Here is a 19572-nt window from a genome sequence, read left to right as displayed (position 1 = left end):
CGATCCGGCCGATTAACCCCTCACATGCTGCGTTCAATAGAGATCGTAGCATGTGAGGAGTTTTTAGCCACCGACACCCCAGCAACGTGATCGCTGGGTTGCCGGTGGCTGCATAGGTGATCGGAGGCCTAATACTTACCTCCCGGTCCGCCAGCAACGAAAGCCTCCTATGCCCTGTATGTTAGAGCTGACACCCCACTGTATCGGCAGGAACCGGAGCTAGCTCAGATTCCTGCCATTAACCCCTTCAATGCAGCGATCCAATGCGATCGCTGCATCTTGGCGGTATGTAGCAAATCGTCAGCCTGCCAAGCGACTGCTACTATGGCAACAGGAGGCCTAACAAGGGCTTCCAGTCTGCCATTACGGAAGCAGATTAGGCACCGTCCGGAGCCTGATCGGCTTGCGGTCAGTGAACAACTGACAGTTCTAATACATTGCACTACATAGGTAGTGCAATGTATTAGAACATCAAACAAACAGTTGGAGTTTCAAGTCCCCTAATGGGACTAAAGAAAAGTGTAAAAAAAGTAAAACTAAAAGTTGTAAAAAATACAATAAAAGTTTCAAGTAATAACATAAAACACTATCACCCTTTTTCCCTTATCAAGTCATTTATTATTGAAAACAATAATAAAGCCATACATATTTGGTAACGCTGCGACCGTAACGACCTGAACTATAAAAATATTATGTCATATATCCCGCACAGTGAACGCCGTCAAAAAAAAAAAACAAACTAAAAAATACTGCCATAATTGCTGTTTTTTTGGTCACTTTGCCTTCCAAAAATTTAAAATAAAAAAAGTGATCAAAAAGTCGCACGTATATAAAAATGGTACCTATAAAAACTATATCTCGTCTCGCAAAAAGCAAGCCCTGATACAGCTCTGTTGACTAAAAAAAACTTAAAGAGGCTCTGTCACCAGATTTTCAAACCCCTATCTCGTATTGCAGCAGATCGGCACTGCAATGTAGATTACAGTAACGTTTTTTTTTTCAAAAACGAGCATTTTTGGCCAAGTTATGACCATTTTTATATTTATGCAAATGAGCCTCTTAAGTACAACTGGGCGTGTTTAAAGTTATGTACAAGTGGGCGTGTATTGTGTGTGTAACATCTGGGCGTTTTTACTTGTTTTACTAGCTGGGCGTTGTGAATAGAAGTATATGATGCTGACGAATCAGCATCATCCACTTCTCTTCGTTAACACACAGCTTCTGGCAGTGCACAGACACACAGCGTGTTATCGCGAGATCACGCTGTGACGTCACTTCTTGCCCCAGGTCCTGCATCGTGTCGGACGAGCGAGGACACATCGGCACCAGGCGACAGAGGCTACATCGACTTACCTGCAAACGCCGATGCTGCTGCAGAATCAACTGTAGCCTCTGTTGAGTTGCATTTCTCTGGCAAAACTTTGTGTTACAAAAATATATATATATTAAAAATAAATTTATGCAAAAAAATTCTCTAAATTTTGGTATTTTTCACAAAAATACTGAATTTATTGACCAAATTTTTTCACTAACACAAAAGTACAGTATGTCACGAGAAAACAATCTCAGAATCACTTGGATAGGTAAAAGCATTCCAGAGTTATTACCACATAAATTGTCTGTGTCCTAAAGGCCAAAACAGGCTGTGTCCTTAAGTGGTTAAGAAGACAATCTGATTCATCCGACGATACTACCGGTATGTCCTGCAGTAGGATAGAAGATAGAGACTCATCCTGAGATTGGATCTCTCCCTCATCTGGGCTGTCAGATAATAAAACTTCACCTTTAATAAGGGATTTTAAATAGGGATTTTCCAGCCAGTAGTAATCGATGGCCTATCCTCAGGATAGGCCAGCAATAGCGGACGGCTTGGGTTTCGACTCCCGGGACCCCCACAGATCAGATGTTTTGAAGGGGGTTTCGTACGAGTGCTGCTTCCCCTTCATTTCTACTTGCTCACTGTGAATTTTCGACATGCATTTAGCGGTGATTCACAGGTATTGCAGCCTTTTCTTCAATTCACTTCCATGGGAGAAAAGGCTGCAATACCTGTGAATCACCGCTAAATGCGTGTCGAAGAGTCACAATGAGCAAGTAGAAACGATGGGGAAGCAGCGCTCGTACGAGCGCTGTACCCCCTTCAAAAGAGCTGATCGGCGGGGGTCCCGGGAGTCGGACCCCAACCCATCAATTCATACTGGCTGGATAACGCCTTTTTATAGGAGGAAGCAAGTGACTTCTTACAGTCTACACACGTTTTTTTTTATAGGCCGCTAAGGTTGAGCAGTTTCCTTAAAGAGGTTCTGTCAATAGTTTATGAATGGCTATCTCATAACTAATCTATTAGGCGCTTTCATGCTGATAACTACAGTGTAAATATTGTCCCGAAAAAAACAAAAACCACTTAACGGTAATTGTTTTTTCTTGAGCCCATGACAGCACCCATTGAGAGATCGCCTACTCCTCTGGACAGGAAACAGGATTCATTTAAAAAGGAGGGAACAGCCCCAACATCCCCAGTTGTTGGCAAAACCGAGGACTAAATTCACGATAACATTTTTATTTATTTTTTTTTTTGCAAATTTTTATACTATCTCTTACATTATATTTTAACACACCTCTATAATATCTATCGGGAGTGAAGAGGTGGGTGGGAACTGGCGGGTGCGGTCATGGGCTCAAGAAAAACAAAGTAATTTTGATTTTCTTTATCGCCCTATAACAGCACCCATGGGGAATAGACTAAATAGTCTAGGGTGGGACTACTGCCTGCAAAACTTTCCTACCAGAGGCCAGATCTTCATTTGAGGAGAGCTGAAGCCTGTAGTGCTTAAAGGGTTTTTCCTATGAGAGACATTTATGACATATCCACAGGATATTATTAGTAAACCTAAAAAACAACCTCAAAACAGCAGAGCAAGGGAGTCCCCACTATATGCAGAACAACCAAAAAACATAGGGGACATAGCACCCTATATTATACATATAAATAGATAACTGACACGTATCCTCATAAAATATCTAAATCTTTATTGGTGCATAATAAATAACAATACGCAATATCAGAAATAATATCAATAATAAAATAAGTCAGATTCCAAGAGCAGCATAAGAGAGGTAAAGATGTAATTATACCCGAGGGTACATATATGGTTGTGTTCAGATGGCACTGGTTTCTTTGGGTGCTCGAGGTAGGGTCCCAACCCGGGTATAGGTTAAGAATTTGTAGTCTGCACACCTTGCTTGTGTTACAAAAATATATCTTTATTGGATAGGATGCCAGAGGCTACATGTGCGACGTCGACGTTTCGGTCGATAAGACCTTCGTCGGGCACTGAGCCGTGCTGGGGACTGGATCGATGCAAAATATAATGCATATGTAGCGCTGCTATATTGAGTACTCGGCGGCTTACCGCCCATCTAGAGCGATAAGCCGCCGAGTACTCAATATAGCAGCGCTACATATGCATTATATTTTGCATCGATCCAGTCCCCAGCACGGCTCAGTGCCCGACGAAGGTCTTATCGACCGAAACGTCGACGTCGCACATGTAGCCTTTGGCATCCTATCCAATAAAGATATATTTTTGTAACACAAGCAAGGTGTGCCGACTACAAATTCTTAACCTATACCCGAGGGTAAACAGAACAACCCATCTAGAGACTATTGTACCATGTGCACAAAAACACCATGAAATGTAGAGGACATATGCAGCTGTAAAAGACAGCACAAATACACAGCCCAACAATATATAGCTAAGGGTAAGTGAATATAAATGGCGAATACATATTCATGTACAACCCTAAGTAAATAGTATCAATAAGGGATGAAGTATGACACCAAAAAGCAATAAATCATACCTATAGACATGGTGGGAGGAGATTGATACGTCAACCTAGATGTGGCACAGAAAAAGAACGCCTCGACGCGCGTTTCGCCTCAGACCGGCTTTGTCAGGAGGCTGACCAATTTAAAATGTTTTTTTTTAATATAGGAGTACTGGGAGCACAGAAAAGGTAATTCCAAACTGTGGGTAATCTGCAAATCGGCGCTTAATAGCCATGATGACGGACACCGCATCGCCGGAAGTGCCATGTGACTGCATGGTCGCTGAAACGTCTCGTCAAAAATACGTCAGACGCTCATCACCAAGGTAACGCAGACAAACATTGAGGCACTCCGGGATACGGCACTCTCAGCGCATGCGCGGTTAAGAGTCTGTGCACGAAGCACACAGGTGAGAAAAGTATCCACAGGATGTGTCATAAGTGTCAGATAGATGCGGGTCCCACCTCTGGGACTTGCACCTATCTCTCGAACGGGGCCCCCTAAACCCCGTTCTAGTTTTGTCTGATCTCGCTGACTCCCGGCCACTTCCTGGTTATATGGTCGGGAGTTAAAAAAACAGCGTAGCTTGCTGAGCTACGCGGTTTCCGAACTCCCATAGTAGTGAATGGCAGTTACGGAAGCAGCGTAGCATGCGAGCTTTGCGGTTTCCGTAACTACCATTTAGTTCTATAGGACTAACGGAAACAGCGTAACTCATCAAGCTACACTGTTTTCGTAACTCCCAACCGTATAACTAGGAAGTGGCCGGGCGTACACGAGATCAGACAAAGCTAGAACGGGGTTTAAGGGGCCCTGTGGATAGGTCATAAATGTCTCATGGGAAAACCCCTTTAAAAGGAAAGAATTTTTTTTTTATTGTTTTATGTGTTTTTATTTATTTATTTTTTTACATTACATTTTGTTTTAAAAACACTTTTTTTTTATGGGGGCTGCCATTTTTTAACCCCTTCCCGCTGTGGCCACGTTTGACCTTCCTGACAGAGCCTCATTTTTCAAATCTGACATGTTTCACTTTATGTGGTAATAACTCCGGAATGCTTTTACCTAGCCAAGCGATTCTGAGACTGTTTTCTCGTGACACATTGGACTTTGTTACCGGCAAAATTTGCCCTATACATTCAGTATTTAATTGTGAAAAACACCAAAATTTAGCGAAAAATTGCAATAATTAGCATTTTTCTCAATTTAAATATATCTGCTTGTAAGACAGGCAGTTATACCACATAAAATTGTTGCTAATTAACATCCCCCATATGTCTACTTTAGTTTGGCATCATTTTTTGAACATCCTTCTATTTTTCTAGGACGTTACAAGGCTTAGAACTTTAGCAGCAATTGCTCACATTTTCAAGAAAATGTCAAAATGCTATTTTTACAGGGGGCAGTTCAGTTGTGAAGTGGTTTTGAGGACCTTAGATATTAGAAACCCCCAATAAGTCACCCCATTTTAAAAACTGCACCCATCAAAGTATTCAAAACAGCATTTAGAAAGTTTCTTAACCCTTTAGACATTGCGCAGAAATGAAGGCAATGTAGAGGTGAAATTTACAAAGTTCATTATTTTTTTCGAGAAATTCATTTTGAATCCATTTTTTTTTTACCACAGAAGATTTTACCAGAGAAATGCAACTCAATATTTATTGCCCAGGTTCTGCAGTTTTAGGAAATATCCCACATGTGGCCGTTAGCGTGCTACTGGACCGAAGCACCGGCCTCCGAAGAAAAAGTAGCACCTAGTGGATTTTGGGCCTCTTTTTTATTAGAATATATTTTAGGTACCATGTCAGCTTTGAAGAGGTCTTGTGGAACTAAAAAAGTGGAAACCCCCCAAAAGTGACCCCATTTGAGAAACTACACCCCTCGAGGAAGTTATTTAGGGGTGTAGCAAGCATTTTGACCCGCCAGTTTTTTTGCAAAAATTTTTGGAACTAGGCCATGAAAATCTACATTTTTTCAAATAAAATGTAGGTTTAGCTAATTTTTTTTCATTTCCACAAGGACTAAAGGAGAAAAAGCACCATAAAATTTGTAAAGACATTTCTCCCGAGTAATACAATACCCCACATGTGGTAATAAACGGCTGTTTGGACACACGGCGAGGCTGAGAAGGGAAAGAGCACCATTTGGCTTTTGGAACTCAAATTTAGAAGGAATGGTTTGCGGTGGCCATGTCGCATTATCAAAGCCCCTGAGGGGACAAAACAGTGGAAACCCCCAACAAGTGACCCCATTTTGGAAACTATACCCCTTGAGGAAATTATCTAGGGGTAGGGTGAGCATTTTGACCCCACAGGTTTTTTGCAGAAATTTTTGGAAGTAGGCTGTGAAAATGAAAATCTACATCTTTTCAAATAAAATGTAGGTTTAGCTAATTTTTTTCATTTCCACAAGGACTAAAGGAGAAAAAGCACCATAAAATTTGTAAAGACATTTCTCCCGAGTAAAACAATACCCCACATGTGGTCATAAACATCTGTTTGGACACACGGTAGGGCTCAGAATGGAAGGAGCACCATTTGGATTTTGGAATGGTTTCTGGGCGCCATGTCACATTTGCTGAGCCCCTGTAGTACTAGTACAGTGGAAACACCCCAAAAGTGACTCCATTTGGGAAACTGCAACCCTGAGGAATCTAGGGGTATAGTGAAAATTTTGATCCCAAAGGTTTTTTGCTGAATTAATTAGAATTAAGCCATGAAAATGAAAAATAATTTTTTTTTCCAACAAGATGTAGTTTTAGATCAACATTTTTCATTTTTACAAGGAAGAGAAAAGAAAAAGCACCCTAACATTTGTAAAGAAATTTCTCCCGAGCACGGTAACACCCCATATTTGGTTATAATCAGCTGTTTACAAATATGGGAGCATTCAGAAGAAAAGGAGCAGTATTTATCTTTTGGAGCGTAGATTTTGCTGGAATGGTTTGCGGACAGCATGTTGCATTTGCAAAACCACTGATGTACAAAACAAAAGTGACCCCGTTTTAGAAACTACACCCCTAAAAGGCATTTATCAAGGGGTGTAGTGAGAATTTAGACTCCACAGGTGTTTTTCAGAAATGAATACGCAATGGATGGTGCAAAGTGAAAATTGCAATTTTTCCACTGATCTGCCTATTCACCGCACAATATATTGTGCCCCTAGAGAATCTTACCACATAAATTGTTAAGCGGGCTCTCCCGGGTATGGTAATGCCTTACTTGTGGCTATAAATTGCTGTTTGGGCACACTGTAGGGCTAAGAAGGGAAAGACCGCCATTTTGAGCATGGATTTTGCTTAGTAGTAGTTCTGTTTGGGGTTTTGCTGGTATTTCAGTTTATAATGTGGTGGCATATGTAATCTGTGCGGAGTATATCAGGGGTATATGTAATCTGTGCGGAGTACATCAGGGCATAATAAGAGGGTATAATAATGGGGTAACTAATACAATTATCCATGGATGTGTGTTACGATGTGAAGCGATCAGTTATGCGCAGGCCGGTGTCACACTGATAAACGGTTTTCTTTCTTATCCCCCTTTTGTAACGCTCTGCACCTTTTGGGGACTTTTTCTCCGTCGCAGTTTGGGAAATATTGCTGGGAAAGTTTTGCGCTGGTATAATACGGGCACCCTCGCTTCAGGCGTATGTGTTATGTCCCTTACCTTCCTAGTTCCCAAATACTAGGGCCCTGAAACTGAAGGAATGTTCGCCTCCGGCCTGCGCATTGAGATGTTTTTTCATCACCGCATTACTAGTGCCATAACTTTTTTATTTTTCAGTTGATTGAGCGGTGTGCGGGCTTGTTTTTTGCGAGACGGGCTGTAGATTTTATTGGTACCATTTTAGAACACATATGCCTTTTTAATCACTTTAGATTTCATTTTTTGGTAAAGGAAATTACCAAAAACAAGCAATTCTGGAATAGTTTTTTATTGTTTTTTTTTTTTTCGGCATCCACGGTGCGCCCTAAATTACATGTTAGCTTTATTCTGCGGGTCGATACGATTACGGCGATACCAAATTTATATAGTTTTTTTATGTATTGCAGCTTTTGCACAATAAAATCACTTTTTTTATAAAATCATTTGTTTTCTGTCGCCATATTCTAAGACCCATAACTTTTTTATTTTTGCGTGGACAAAGTTGTGTCAGGGATTATTTTTTGCAGCACGGATTGTCGTTTTTATTGGTACTATTTTGGAGTAAATGTGACTTTTTGATTTTTTGGGAGGAGATGGGACATAAAAAACAAAGATTCTGGCGTTGTTTTTCATGTTTTTTTTTACGGTGTACACCGTGCGGGATAATTTACATAATAGTTTTGTAGCTTGGGTCGTTACGAACGTGGCGATACCAATTATGTATAGTTTAATTTTTTACGGTTTTTCCCATGATAAAAAAGACTTACTATGGGAAAAAAAGGCAGTTTAGCTTTTTTTTTTTTAACTTGAAACTTAATGCCCCGATCGCTACTACATACGTAGTGCAGTGTATTAGCGCTGTCAGTTATTCACTGACAGCAAGCCTATGGGAACACGCCGCAGGCGGGTCCTCATCGGCTCCCGTGCAAGGCAGGCTCGGACGCCATTATTTGGCGTCCGATTGCCATAGCAACCCAGCGATTGTGTCGCTAGGTTGCCGGTCGGGTTAAAACCCATCAGATGCTGCGCTCTATTGAGAGCAGCATCTGAGGGGTTAATCAGCCGGATCAGAGAATAGCTCCGGTCCTGGCAGTTACAGGAGGGTGCCAGCTGTATAATACAGCTGTCACCCCGCGGTGATGATGCCGGCTCTGCTTCTGAGCCCGCACCATCACTGCAACGTAACTGTACTGCGGTTTGCGGGAACACCTTCCCGGCAGCGCCGTGTATATATACGGCGGATGTCGGGAAGGGGTTAATGCTTCTGTGTATGTGTTTCTTCACGACACATACACAGATGCAATACAGGCAGCTACAGGGCTTAGGAGATAAGAGATAGGGACGGGAGCTGTTCCTAAGCTTCTGGCCGTTGTAACTCTGAACTATGCATGATCTGTGACATGCGCAGTTTACAGTGACCAGTGTAGAAGTTGGTTTGTAGGGGGAAAGCTACCACCATGTTGTTGAAGCCTGGCAGCATAGGGGGGTGTGTGCGGTGGTGGGTGTGTGCTTGGGGGGGGTGCATGCAGGGTCCTTGTGGGGGGGGGGGGGGTTGTGTGGTGATTTGCGGGTGTGGGGGGTGCGCCTGTGGGGGTTGCGGAGCATCTGCATATGTGGGGGGGGGGGAGCTCCATGATGCGTCAGAATTCTTAACAACTATTAATATTTCAGGCGCATCTCTAGGTCCCGTGCGTCACAATATAAACAACAGTTCATTGACCTCTAGTATTTATAGTGGCGCAGAGAAGAAGACAGAAGTCTGCTGTAGGGGAGTATTAGGGTTAGTTCACACAGAGTATTTTGGCGCTATTTGACGTGGAAACCGTGTCTGAAACCATGGCAAAAACGCCTAAAATCACCTCCTATTTATTTCAATGGGTGGCAGAGGCGTTTTTTCCCGCGTGCGGTTTTTACACATGCCCTTTCTTCGGCATTTCCGTCTCTGACCTCCCATTGACACCTGTGGGAGGCAGAGAAGGCGTTTTTCGGGGAGTTTTTTTCCCGTGGGCGAAAAACACAGCAAATAGTGAAGGCTTGTCAAAACCTGCCTCAAAATTCCTAAAGGAATTTTGAGGCAGATTTTTACACCTGCAAAAAAACTCACTGTGAACAGGGCCTAAGTATTTATATTTTTCATATTGCTAACTTTATTTTTTTTGTTTTGCAGGTTCCGCTGGACCTTTTGGACTACATTGTAGATTCATTGGACTACTGCGATGATCTACGTTTTTATTTTGCTTTTTAAATAAAATGGTTAACGAGGTTCTTGTGTGGGGGGCAGAGTTTTTCTTTCAATAAAAATATTTTCTTGTCTCGTTTATTTAATACTTTATTAGCATCTTCGTGATGGCAGTTGTCTGTTTGACGCATCCATTACCAATGCAGGGTTTAGTGTTAGCCAGTAAAAAGGCTAGCACTAACCCCTCATTATTACCCCAGTACCCACCGCCATCATGGGTGCCAGGAAGAGCCAGGTACAATCCAATACCCGACCATCTGTTCAATACCTCAAACTGTTCAATACCATTAATGTATTTCTAAACTAAGATGTGCGGCCGCCCAGCTTAGTATTGTAACACATGAATTTAATCAGAGTAGGACTGCGGCTGTGTAATACAGCCATTGCCCCGCTCCTGACAACAAGTGTGCGCGCGCTGTCTTCATGAGGTCATGCGGCCGTCGCTGCACTAATGAGATGTGGAGCCTGCCCTGAAGACAAAGAACATGGCAGGCGCACTGCAAAACACCTCCATGTTCTCTATCTTCAGTACCGGCGCCACTTATTAGTGCAGCTTCAGCCACATCACCTTATGCACACTTGTCAGGAGCGGGGCTATGGCTGTATTACACAGCCACAGCCCCTCTCTAACGGTGGAGATTAGAGAAACCCCTTATCTCTGCCGCTATTCCCTTCAATGCTGCAACCAAAGCTGACCGGCGCATTCAAGAGTAAATGAGAATGGGGATGCCCCTGGATCTAGGGAGATACCATACATGGGCTGACAGCCCAGGGTCCATTGAAGGAACCCAGGGCTGTCTGTCTGACCATATTTCCTGTTAGGACATACCTAAGTATGCCCTAACAACTGCCTATGTACTATCATGCCAGTACATTAAAGTTTAAAAACTAAGTAAAAAATAAATAAATTCTTAAAAAAAACAAAAAAAACATTTTTTACAATAATTAAAATAAAAAAGTCTCAACATAAAACACACATTCTGTATCATTGCGACTAATAACCTGCACAACAAATTTATAGCGTCACAGAGGATGTGTACGCTGTATAAAAAAAAAAAAAAAAAAAAAAACTGCTTTCTTTTACCTATTAATGAGTCACAAGGTGTTATGGATTTTAGTACCTCCATGTACCTCACATTAGATCGTAATTAACCCCATCATGTACCTCACATATTAACCCAGTGCTGTCCATAATGACTGAGAAACATGATGGGGCTAATTACCATTAATGTGAGGCACATGGAGGTTCAAATTCATCACACCACATGCCTCACATCAGAAAATGGAAGAACTTTAACCCCTAGGCGCACCACGACGCAACAGTACGAACTGGTGGCCAGTGTCTTAGCTCACCAGGATGCACAGTTACGGCACAGTTCCCGATGCACACTGTCGGTGGCAGTGTGCACGGGGAACCGGTAAGCCAGCTGTCCCCGACAACTGACATTCCACTGTTGACGATCAGCGGCTCATCACCGCTGATTTTGGCAATTACCCCTTAAATTCGGTGATCGATTGCAATCACCGCATTTATTTATTTTTTAGCACATCGGCAGCCCCGTCACACTGACAGTTGGAATACATTACTAGTGTAGTGTAACGTATTCTAGCAGCGATCAGTGCTGCAGGTAAAAAAAAAAAAAAAAGCCAAAAAGTTACATTTTTGGGTCACCTCCCCTCCCAAAATATAGAATAAAAAGTGATCAAAAAGTAGAATGTACCCTAAAATAGTACCAATAAAAACTACAACCCATCCCGCAACAAAACAAGCCCTTACTGTAATTATGGGGGTAAGGAAACAGACAAGTGAGCCCTAATCTACCCGCCACTCAGTCCCTGCCTACTTGCAACGACCCGCCCTAGGCGACGGGGTACAACTGGGCGACGGTCCCTACGCTCAATAAGTGCACGACAGACAAACAGACAAGGGTACACAGAAGCAAGGGAAAAAGGGCAGTTGCCCACGGCAACACCGTGAGCAACAAGAGTGGTGAACGAGCCGAGTCAAACCATGAGTGTACGAGGTACCAAACGCAGAGCAGGAGAGTAGTGAACAAGTAGAGTCAAACCAGGAGTGTACGAGGTACCAAACGCAGAGCAGGAGAGTAGTCAGTAAGCCAGGGTCAATATGAAGCAGGGTCAAAGAGTTCAAGAGGCTGCAGCAGGGCCAGGAAACCAAACGAGAAGAATCACAAGCAAGGAGGAACAGGAAAGGCAGGTATAAATAGACAGAGGGCGGGAACTAGCTCCGTCTGGCCAGGCTGTGATAGGCTCTCCCACTCCTAAGCCTGCCATCCTGAGCGGTGGAAGATGGAGTCAGTCTCACAGACATAGAAGCAGGTGCAGACTGATTACCTATGGGCGTAGACACAGAAGCTGTGCCTGGCAGATCCTTAACACTTACACAGCTTTTTTGACTGAAAAATAAAAAAAAAAGTTATGGCTCAGTTATGACACATAAAATAAAATTACTTTTTTATCAAATAATGTATCAATGCAAACGCTGCAAAACATTAAAAAAAAACAAAAAAAAAACTATACACCGTATTTTTCGGACCATAAGACGCAGTTTTTAGCAAGAATAAATCTTGCTAAAAAGTCCCTGCGTCTTATAGTCGGCAGTCAAGGAACCCGGCAGCGGGCCCCCTGGCCGCTTCTTACTTAACCCGCTCCGTGATGTGCCTGCACATGATGGAGTGGGTGATAAATGGAGCCTGCTCACGCGCTGAGCCCGCTCCATACACCGCAGCTGTCAGCGATGGCATTGTTCCTGCCCGTTTAACTAGTTAAATGTCACAGTCAATAACGACCGCGGCATTTATAGTGGTTTTCCCATGAAGGACATTTATGACATATCCACAGGATACGTCATAAATGTCCGATAGATGAGGGTCTCACCTCTGGGACCCGCACCTATCTGTAGAACTAGGCCCCCTAAACACTGTTCTATCTTACCCGGCTCCGCTGTCTCCCAGCCACTTCCCGCTTACATGGTAGAGTTCCGAAAACAGCATAACTCGCTGAGCTACGCAGTCTCCGTAACTGCCATTCACTACTAAGGGAGTTACAGAAACAGCGTAGCTCAGCGAGTTACGCGGTTTCCTTAACTCATCCATGTATTGCAGTGTATTGTACCAGCGATCTAATGATCGCTGGTTCAAGTCTCCTAGGGAAACTAATAAAATGTGTAGTAAAAAATAAAATTAAAAAAAATTAAAAAAAAGTTAGAAACATTTTGAAGAGTGAAAAAAAAATTCCAAAAGTTTAAAAAAAATAAAAAACCCCTTTTCCCATTTTCCCCCAAGCACAATGTAAAAATAAAAAAAAAAATGTAAAAATTTGTATCGCTGTGTCCGTAAAAGTCCAAAACTCTTACAATATAGCATTATTTGACTCACAGTGAACGGCGCAAAAAAAAACAACCCAGAATCATCATTTTTTGGTCACGCTAAAAAGAATGAAATAAAAATGTGCTAAAATCGTATGTACCAAAAAAATAGTGCTAATAAAAACTACAGCTCATCCCGCAAAAAATAAGCCCTCACACCGCTCAATAATTTATGGCTCTCAGAATGTGGTGAAACTGAACGAATTATTTTTTTTAACAAATAGATTTTTCTCCGTAAAAGAAGTAAAATATGAAATTTTTTCCTATTTTCTGTTGTCTAAAACCTGGGTGCGTCTTCTAGTCCGAAAAATACGGTACATATGGTATCGCCGTAATTGTACCAACCCGCAGAATAAAGTAAATATGTCATTTGAATGCCGTAAGAAATAAAGCATTTAAAACGGCAAAATCGCTGTTTTTTGGTTACCATATCTCTAAATAAAATGTAATAAAAAGTGATCAAAGGGTTGAATGTACCAAAAAACTGTACCAATAAAAACTACATCTCGAAAATGTGAGAAATTGCTGCTAAAGTTCTAAACCTTGTAACATCCTAGAAAAATAAAAAAACACGTTCAAAAACCAATGCAAACAAAAGTAGACATATGGGAAATGTTAACTAGTGACTATATTGTGTAGTATTAGTCTGTTTTACAAGCAGATCCATTTACATTAAGAAAAATGCTAAATTTTGCAAATTTTGGTGGTATTCACGAATAAATATTGAATTTATTGACCAAGTTTTTCCACTAATATAAAAAACAATATGTCATGGGTAAACAATCTCAGAATCTCTTGGATAGATAAAAGCATTCTCAAGTTATTACTTCATAAAGTAACACGTCAGATTTGAAAAAAAAAAAATAAAAAAATTTTAAAAAAAAAAAACGGTTGTGCCACAAGGCCAAAACAGGCTGCGTCCTGAATGGGTTAAAGGAACAGTGTCATCACAATTTTTTTTTTTAATATGTTAAAGATGTTCGTGCTTTATTAAAAACGTTTGGATTAATTGGTGTGTTTGGGTGTTACTTTTTCTTATTTTTACACTTTTTCTTCCCTATGGGGGCTGCCATTTTTTTTTCCATTTCTGTATGTGTCGATTAACGACACATACAGACATGGAATACGGCAGCCACAGTCCCATAGGGACTACGAACGGGTCCCGTCCCATCCACTTCTGCGTACGCCGTCTGTGTGGGAACTGCGCATGCGCCGCTCCCACACAGTCCAATTTGAAATGCGCGCCGTCCGGCGAGATTTTCCTGTGGACCGGAAGTCGCGGCCGGACAGTAAGATTACTACTTCCGGTCGCGGCTTCCGGACTTGTGCACTTGGACCAGCGGCAGCAGACGGAGCGGACGGGCCGTAGGGAGCCGCGGCGGCAGGAGCAGGTAAGAGATTTCTATGTATGTTCGTCTTTGTGTGTGTTTACTACTGTATGTAAACCTACTACACTGTGTGTTAGCTCAAAAAATGGCGACACACAGTGTAGGAGGTTAGACCGTTCAATCCCCTCGTTTATCCCGGCACTAGCCAGGATAAAGGAGGGGGGGGATTCTCAGAGCTCACTAGAGCGAGTGCTTTTTTCCCAATTTTGCAGCAAAAAGCAATGTGGTTGCTTTACCACATGCAATGCTGCAATTTTGGGAATAGCTCCATCTAGTGACCAGCAATGGGAAATATTATAAATTAGAATCTAATTTATAATATTTCCTGACTCGTGAAAAAAATAAAAAAATTTGAACAATGTTTAATCACCTACACACTAAATGCTTAATTAAAAAAAAAAAAAAAACATGTTTTGCTGGCAACACATTCCCTTTAAGAACTTTTTTTTTATTTTTTATTATTATTGTTGTTGGCAAAGTATCCTTTTGGTATCGAGAATCGCAATACTACACAAAGTATCGGTATTGAAGTCCAAATTCTGGTATCGTGACAACCCTACTATACAGGTGACATACAGACCTGTCCCAAGGTGGGCCCCAAAGGTGGTCCAGGTGCCGCCTGTCCAGCTCCCACTAGTGCTCGAATCACACCAGAGATATCCACTTTCTTCACAGCTTTTACTGCACGGGAAGCCTTGGACATATCTAGTGGTTAAAAAAAAAAAAAGTATATAAACCAATATCAGACATTTATGGTTAGCGGTGTATAATAATACTAATATAACACATCCGTGAAAGTGTTCCCTTTACAGATCTGTAAATAAAATTTGTACGAATATCATATTAGGAGGTCAGAACCAGATTGTAGCACCACTCATCTCTGTATAAAGATGCTACTTATATCTTCCTGCAGACCCAGTCTGTTGCAATCACTTTTGAAGGAAGTGTTTTCTCCTGTGTCAACAGGAGTAGATTGGTGTAACATGAGCAACAGCGTGATGGTGGGCGTTTAGAATAAGGGCCCTTTCACATGGACCAACTATCGGGCAAATGAGCATTTACAGAACGCTCGTTCCCGATCATTGCCCTGGATAAACAGGGCAATGTTCAGCCGATGAAGAAGCAAACGCTCTTTCATAGGCTGATTGTATTGTTTTAAATGCCGAAAATATTATCGTTGTCAGTAGCATATTTCCCTGTGTTAACAGGGAGATGCGCTGATGACTTAATAGAAATGTATGGGGACGAGCGATTGGAGTAACGAGAACTCGTCCTCATACTAGCTCCTTGTGTAAGAAGCAAACGAGCGCCGATCAATGAGCTGTGTCATGGATGGCCGCTCGTTTACCCGGCCCACGTCAGGCCGTGTAAGACCATCTTAAAGAGACTGTCACCACATTATAAGTGCCCTATCTCCTATATAAGGAGATCGGCGCTGTAATGTAGGTGACAGTAATGCTTTTTATTTAAAAAAACGATCTTTTTTCACAACGTTAGGAGCGATTTTGGTTTATGCTAATGAGCTTTCTTAATGCCCAAGTGGGCGTACTTTTACTTTCGACCAAGTGGGCGTTGTACAGAGGAGTGCAAGACGCTGACCAATCGGCATCATGCACTCCTCTCCATTCATTTACACTGCACTAGCGATATAGATATATCACTATGTGCAGCTACATACACAAGCCCTAACATTACTACAGTGTCCTGATAATGAATACACATGACCATCCAGCCTGGACGTCATGTGTACTCAGAATCCTGACACTTCTGACTCTTTTTTTGTGAAATTCATGCAAGTGAAACCAAATCTCGTTTAGCTCCGTGATCTCGCGAGATTTGGTTTCACTTGCCGGAATCTCACAAAAAAAAAAAGGAGTCAGAAGTGTCAGGATTCTGAGTACACATGACGTCGAGGCTGGATTTCATGTGTATTCAGTATCTGGACACTGTAGTAATGTTAGGGTGTGTGTATGAGGCTGCACATAGCGATATATCTATATCGCTAGTGCAGTGTAAATGAATGGAGAGGAGTGCATGATGCCGATTGGTCAGCGTCATGCACTCCTCTGTACAACGCCCACTTGGTCGAAAGTAAAAGTACGCCCACTTGGGCATTAAGAAAGCTCATTAGCATAAACTAAAATCGCTCCTAACGTTGTGAAAAAAAGATCGTTTTTTTAAATAAAAAGCATTACTGTCACCTACATTACAGCGCCGATCTCCTTATGTAGGAGATAGGGCACTTATAATGTGGTGACAGAGTCTCTTTAAGACCCCTCACCATTTCGGGAGTCCATTCAACCTTTTCATGACCGGGGTGTTTTGAATTAAACTTTCTTTTTTATATATAAAATTGGAGCAGGTATCAATACATTTTGTAGGTCTTAACGGATAGAAACCAAAAAAAAAAAAAAAAAAAAACCAGTTCATTTTTTTTCATGCTCTTTTATTAAGGTACAGAACCAATATAGAGGACAACCAAAATCCCCAACCCCATCATAAAAATTTGTTCATATTTATAATATGTAGTATATGTTGAGGGACGGGCCCATGCAGCCCAATCTACACATGCTGTGAATGGTGGAAACTCAATAAATGGAACTGAAGAACTACAAGAAAGAGGAGTCTATAATCCACCAGTATAAATCTAAAACGTAATGTAAATGTAAATGTTATTACAATGTGAAAAAATACTTGTTTAAAAACACAGGATGGAAGAATGGATGCCAGAAGTAAACCAGCTAAACAGACTTGGGTACTATGTCACATGTATCAATACATACAGCACTTTGCACGAACAGAGTTTAAGCATAATTTAAACATGAAGGGCGGAATCCCAATATCATGAATGGAAAAATCCACCACATCTGTGATAGCAATGATCATAGGGAGTCCATCCAAGTAGATGTCACAATGTAAGTATCTATCAAACAGCAAACAATGAACATGGAAAATAAAGTATTATTTTATGCCTAAGAACACCTTAGCCCTTGTGCACACGACAGGGTTTCCCGGCCGTGCGACGGCCGTTCAAAAAACGGTCGTCACACGGCTGCAGTAGGAACAATAGACCCATAATGGGGCTATTCACAAGACCGATTTTTTGACTGCCCGGGAAGCCCTATTTTCGGCCGTTCTCCCGGGCCCCATAGAAGTCCATAGGGCTGGGTAATACACGGCCATCACTTGAATGTGCTCCAAGTGACGGCCCGTGTCTTCCGTCACTCGCTCTAACACCCTCTCCTTCTCCTCCTCCTCAGTGCGCAGTGCATGTGAGGAGGGTATTTGTTTGATCCCTGTAGGAGTGGCCTCCCCAATTGGACACAATGACGTCAGGGACTTCTGAAGCGGAATCCCGGCGATGTGGCCGGGGAATCCGCTCCAGGAGAAGTCACTCACTTCACTGTCCATATATGGACAGTGAAGTGAGGGACTTCTCCTGGAGCAGTCCCTTATAGTAAAGTAGGGGGGGGGTGCCATCTATGGGAGGTGACTATGTACAAGGGGTCTGTCTGGCATTACCTACAGGGGGGCTGTGTGGCATTACCTACAGGGGGTAGGGATGCACGATGCATCGAATCTTCGTTACCGTTTCAATACTGTGCATCCCCAAATGGTTCGATACCGTTATTTCATGTATTTCGATACTTAGCTGTGCGGCTGCACAGCTCAGTATAGTAACACATGAATGTATGAGAGCGGAACTGCGGCTGTGTAATACAATCATTGCCGCGCTCCTGAAAACATATGCGCGGGGTCAGGATAATGCGATGCAGCTGGCGCTAATGTGCAGCGGCACTGAAAACAGAACATGGTGGGCGCACTGCAAAACACCCCTATGTCCTGCCTTCAGTGCCTGCGCTCATTAGTGCAGAGCGGCCGCATCACCTCATGCTGACCACGCACGCACTTCCTGTCAGGAGTGGGGCAATGACTGTATTACACAGCCGCAGTCCCGCTCTATAACGGCGGAGATCAGAGAAACCGCTCATCTCCGCCGCTATTCCCGTGAATGCTGCGATCACAGCTGACTGCAGCATTCAGGGGAAAATGAGAAGGGGGGATGCCCCTTGGATCGTGTCACAGGGAATTCCTGTGAAGCGATTGAGGGACATACCATATATGGGCAGACAGCCCAGGGTCCATTGAAGGACCCCAGGGCGGTCTCACCATATTTCCTTTTAGGGCATACTTAGATATGTCCTAACAACTGCCTGTGTACTATCAGTACACAGGCTAATGTACTGGCATATAGATATATGCCAGTACATTAAAGTTTAAAAAATAAAGTAAAAACAAAGTAATGTTAAATAAAAAAAAATCCACATACACCGTGTTCCAAATTATTATGCACATTGGATTTAAGTGTCCTAAACATTTAATTATTAGTTTTTCAATGAAACTCATGGGTGGTATTGTGTCTTAGGGCTCTTTGGATCATTGTAATCAATCTCAGACACCTGTGATAATTAGTTTGCCAGGTGTGCCCAATCAAAGGAAAAACTACTTAAGAAGGATGTTCCACATTATTAAGCAGGCCACAGTTTTCAAGCAATATGGGAAAGAAAAAAGGATCTCTCTGCTGCCGAAAAGCGTGAACTTGTCCAAGGTATTGCACTAGGTATGAAAACATTGGATATTTCAAGAATACTTAGGCGTGATCATCGTACTATGAAAAGATTTGTGGCTGATTCAGAGCACAGACGAGTTCGTTCAGATAAAGGCATAATGAGGAAGTTTTCTGCCAGACAAATTAATAGGATTAGGAGAGCAGCTGCTAAAATGCTATTGCAAAGCAGGAAACAGGTATTTGAAGCCGCTGGTGCCTCTGGAGTCCCGCAAACCTCAAGGTATAGGATCCTCCAGAGGTTTGCAAGTGTGCATAAAGCTATAGTTCGGCCCCCCCTAAGCAATGCTCACAAGCAGAAACGGTTGCAGTAGGCTCAGAAATACATGAAGACTAATTTTCAAACCGTGTGGTTTACTGATGAGTGCCGTGCCACCCTGGATGGTCCAGAGGGATGGAGTAGTGGATGGTTGGTGAATGGCCACCATGTCCCAACAAAGCTGCGACGTCAGCAAGG

At 42.4% G+C, this 19572-nt stretch overlaps 1 protein-coding gene across 2 annotated transcripts in view; it reads right to left on the bottom strand.

The window, feature by feature from the left end:
• Window positions 1-19572, bottom strand: part of MRPL11 (mitochondrial ribosomal protein L11) — a 78695-nt gene that overhangs the window by 46228 nt on the left and 12895 nt on the right. Inside the window, exons 2-3 of one of the 2 annotated variants that reach the window (XM_075837367.1) lie at window positions 15069-15193; window positions 1608-1703 (exon numbers count right to left, since the gene is read on the bottom strand). In XM_075837367.1, the coding sequence (XP_075693482.1) occupies window positions 1608-1703; window positions 15069-15191 (219 nt within the window). In that variant the 5' untranslated portion in view covers window positions 15192-15193. The remainder of the gene's footprint in view (window positions 1-1607; window positions 1704-15068; window positions 15194-19572) is intronic. The other variant, XM_075837368.1, reaches the window with a different exon arrangement.

Source organism: Rhinoderma darwinii, chromosome 9 (genome assembly GCF_050947455.1).
Source record: "Rhinoderma darwinii isolate aRhiDar2 chromosome 9, aRhiDar2.hap1, whole genome shotgun sequence".
NCBI classification, from domain to species: Eukaryota; Metazoa; Chordata; class Amphibia; order Anura; family Rhinodermatidae; genus Rhinoderma; species Rhinoderma darwinii.
This window is presented reverse-complemented; position numbering and strand designations above follow the sequence as displayed.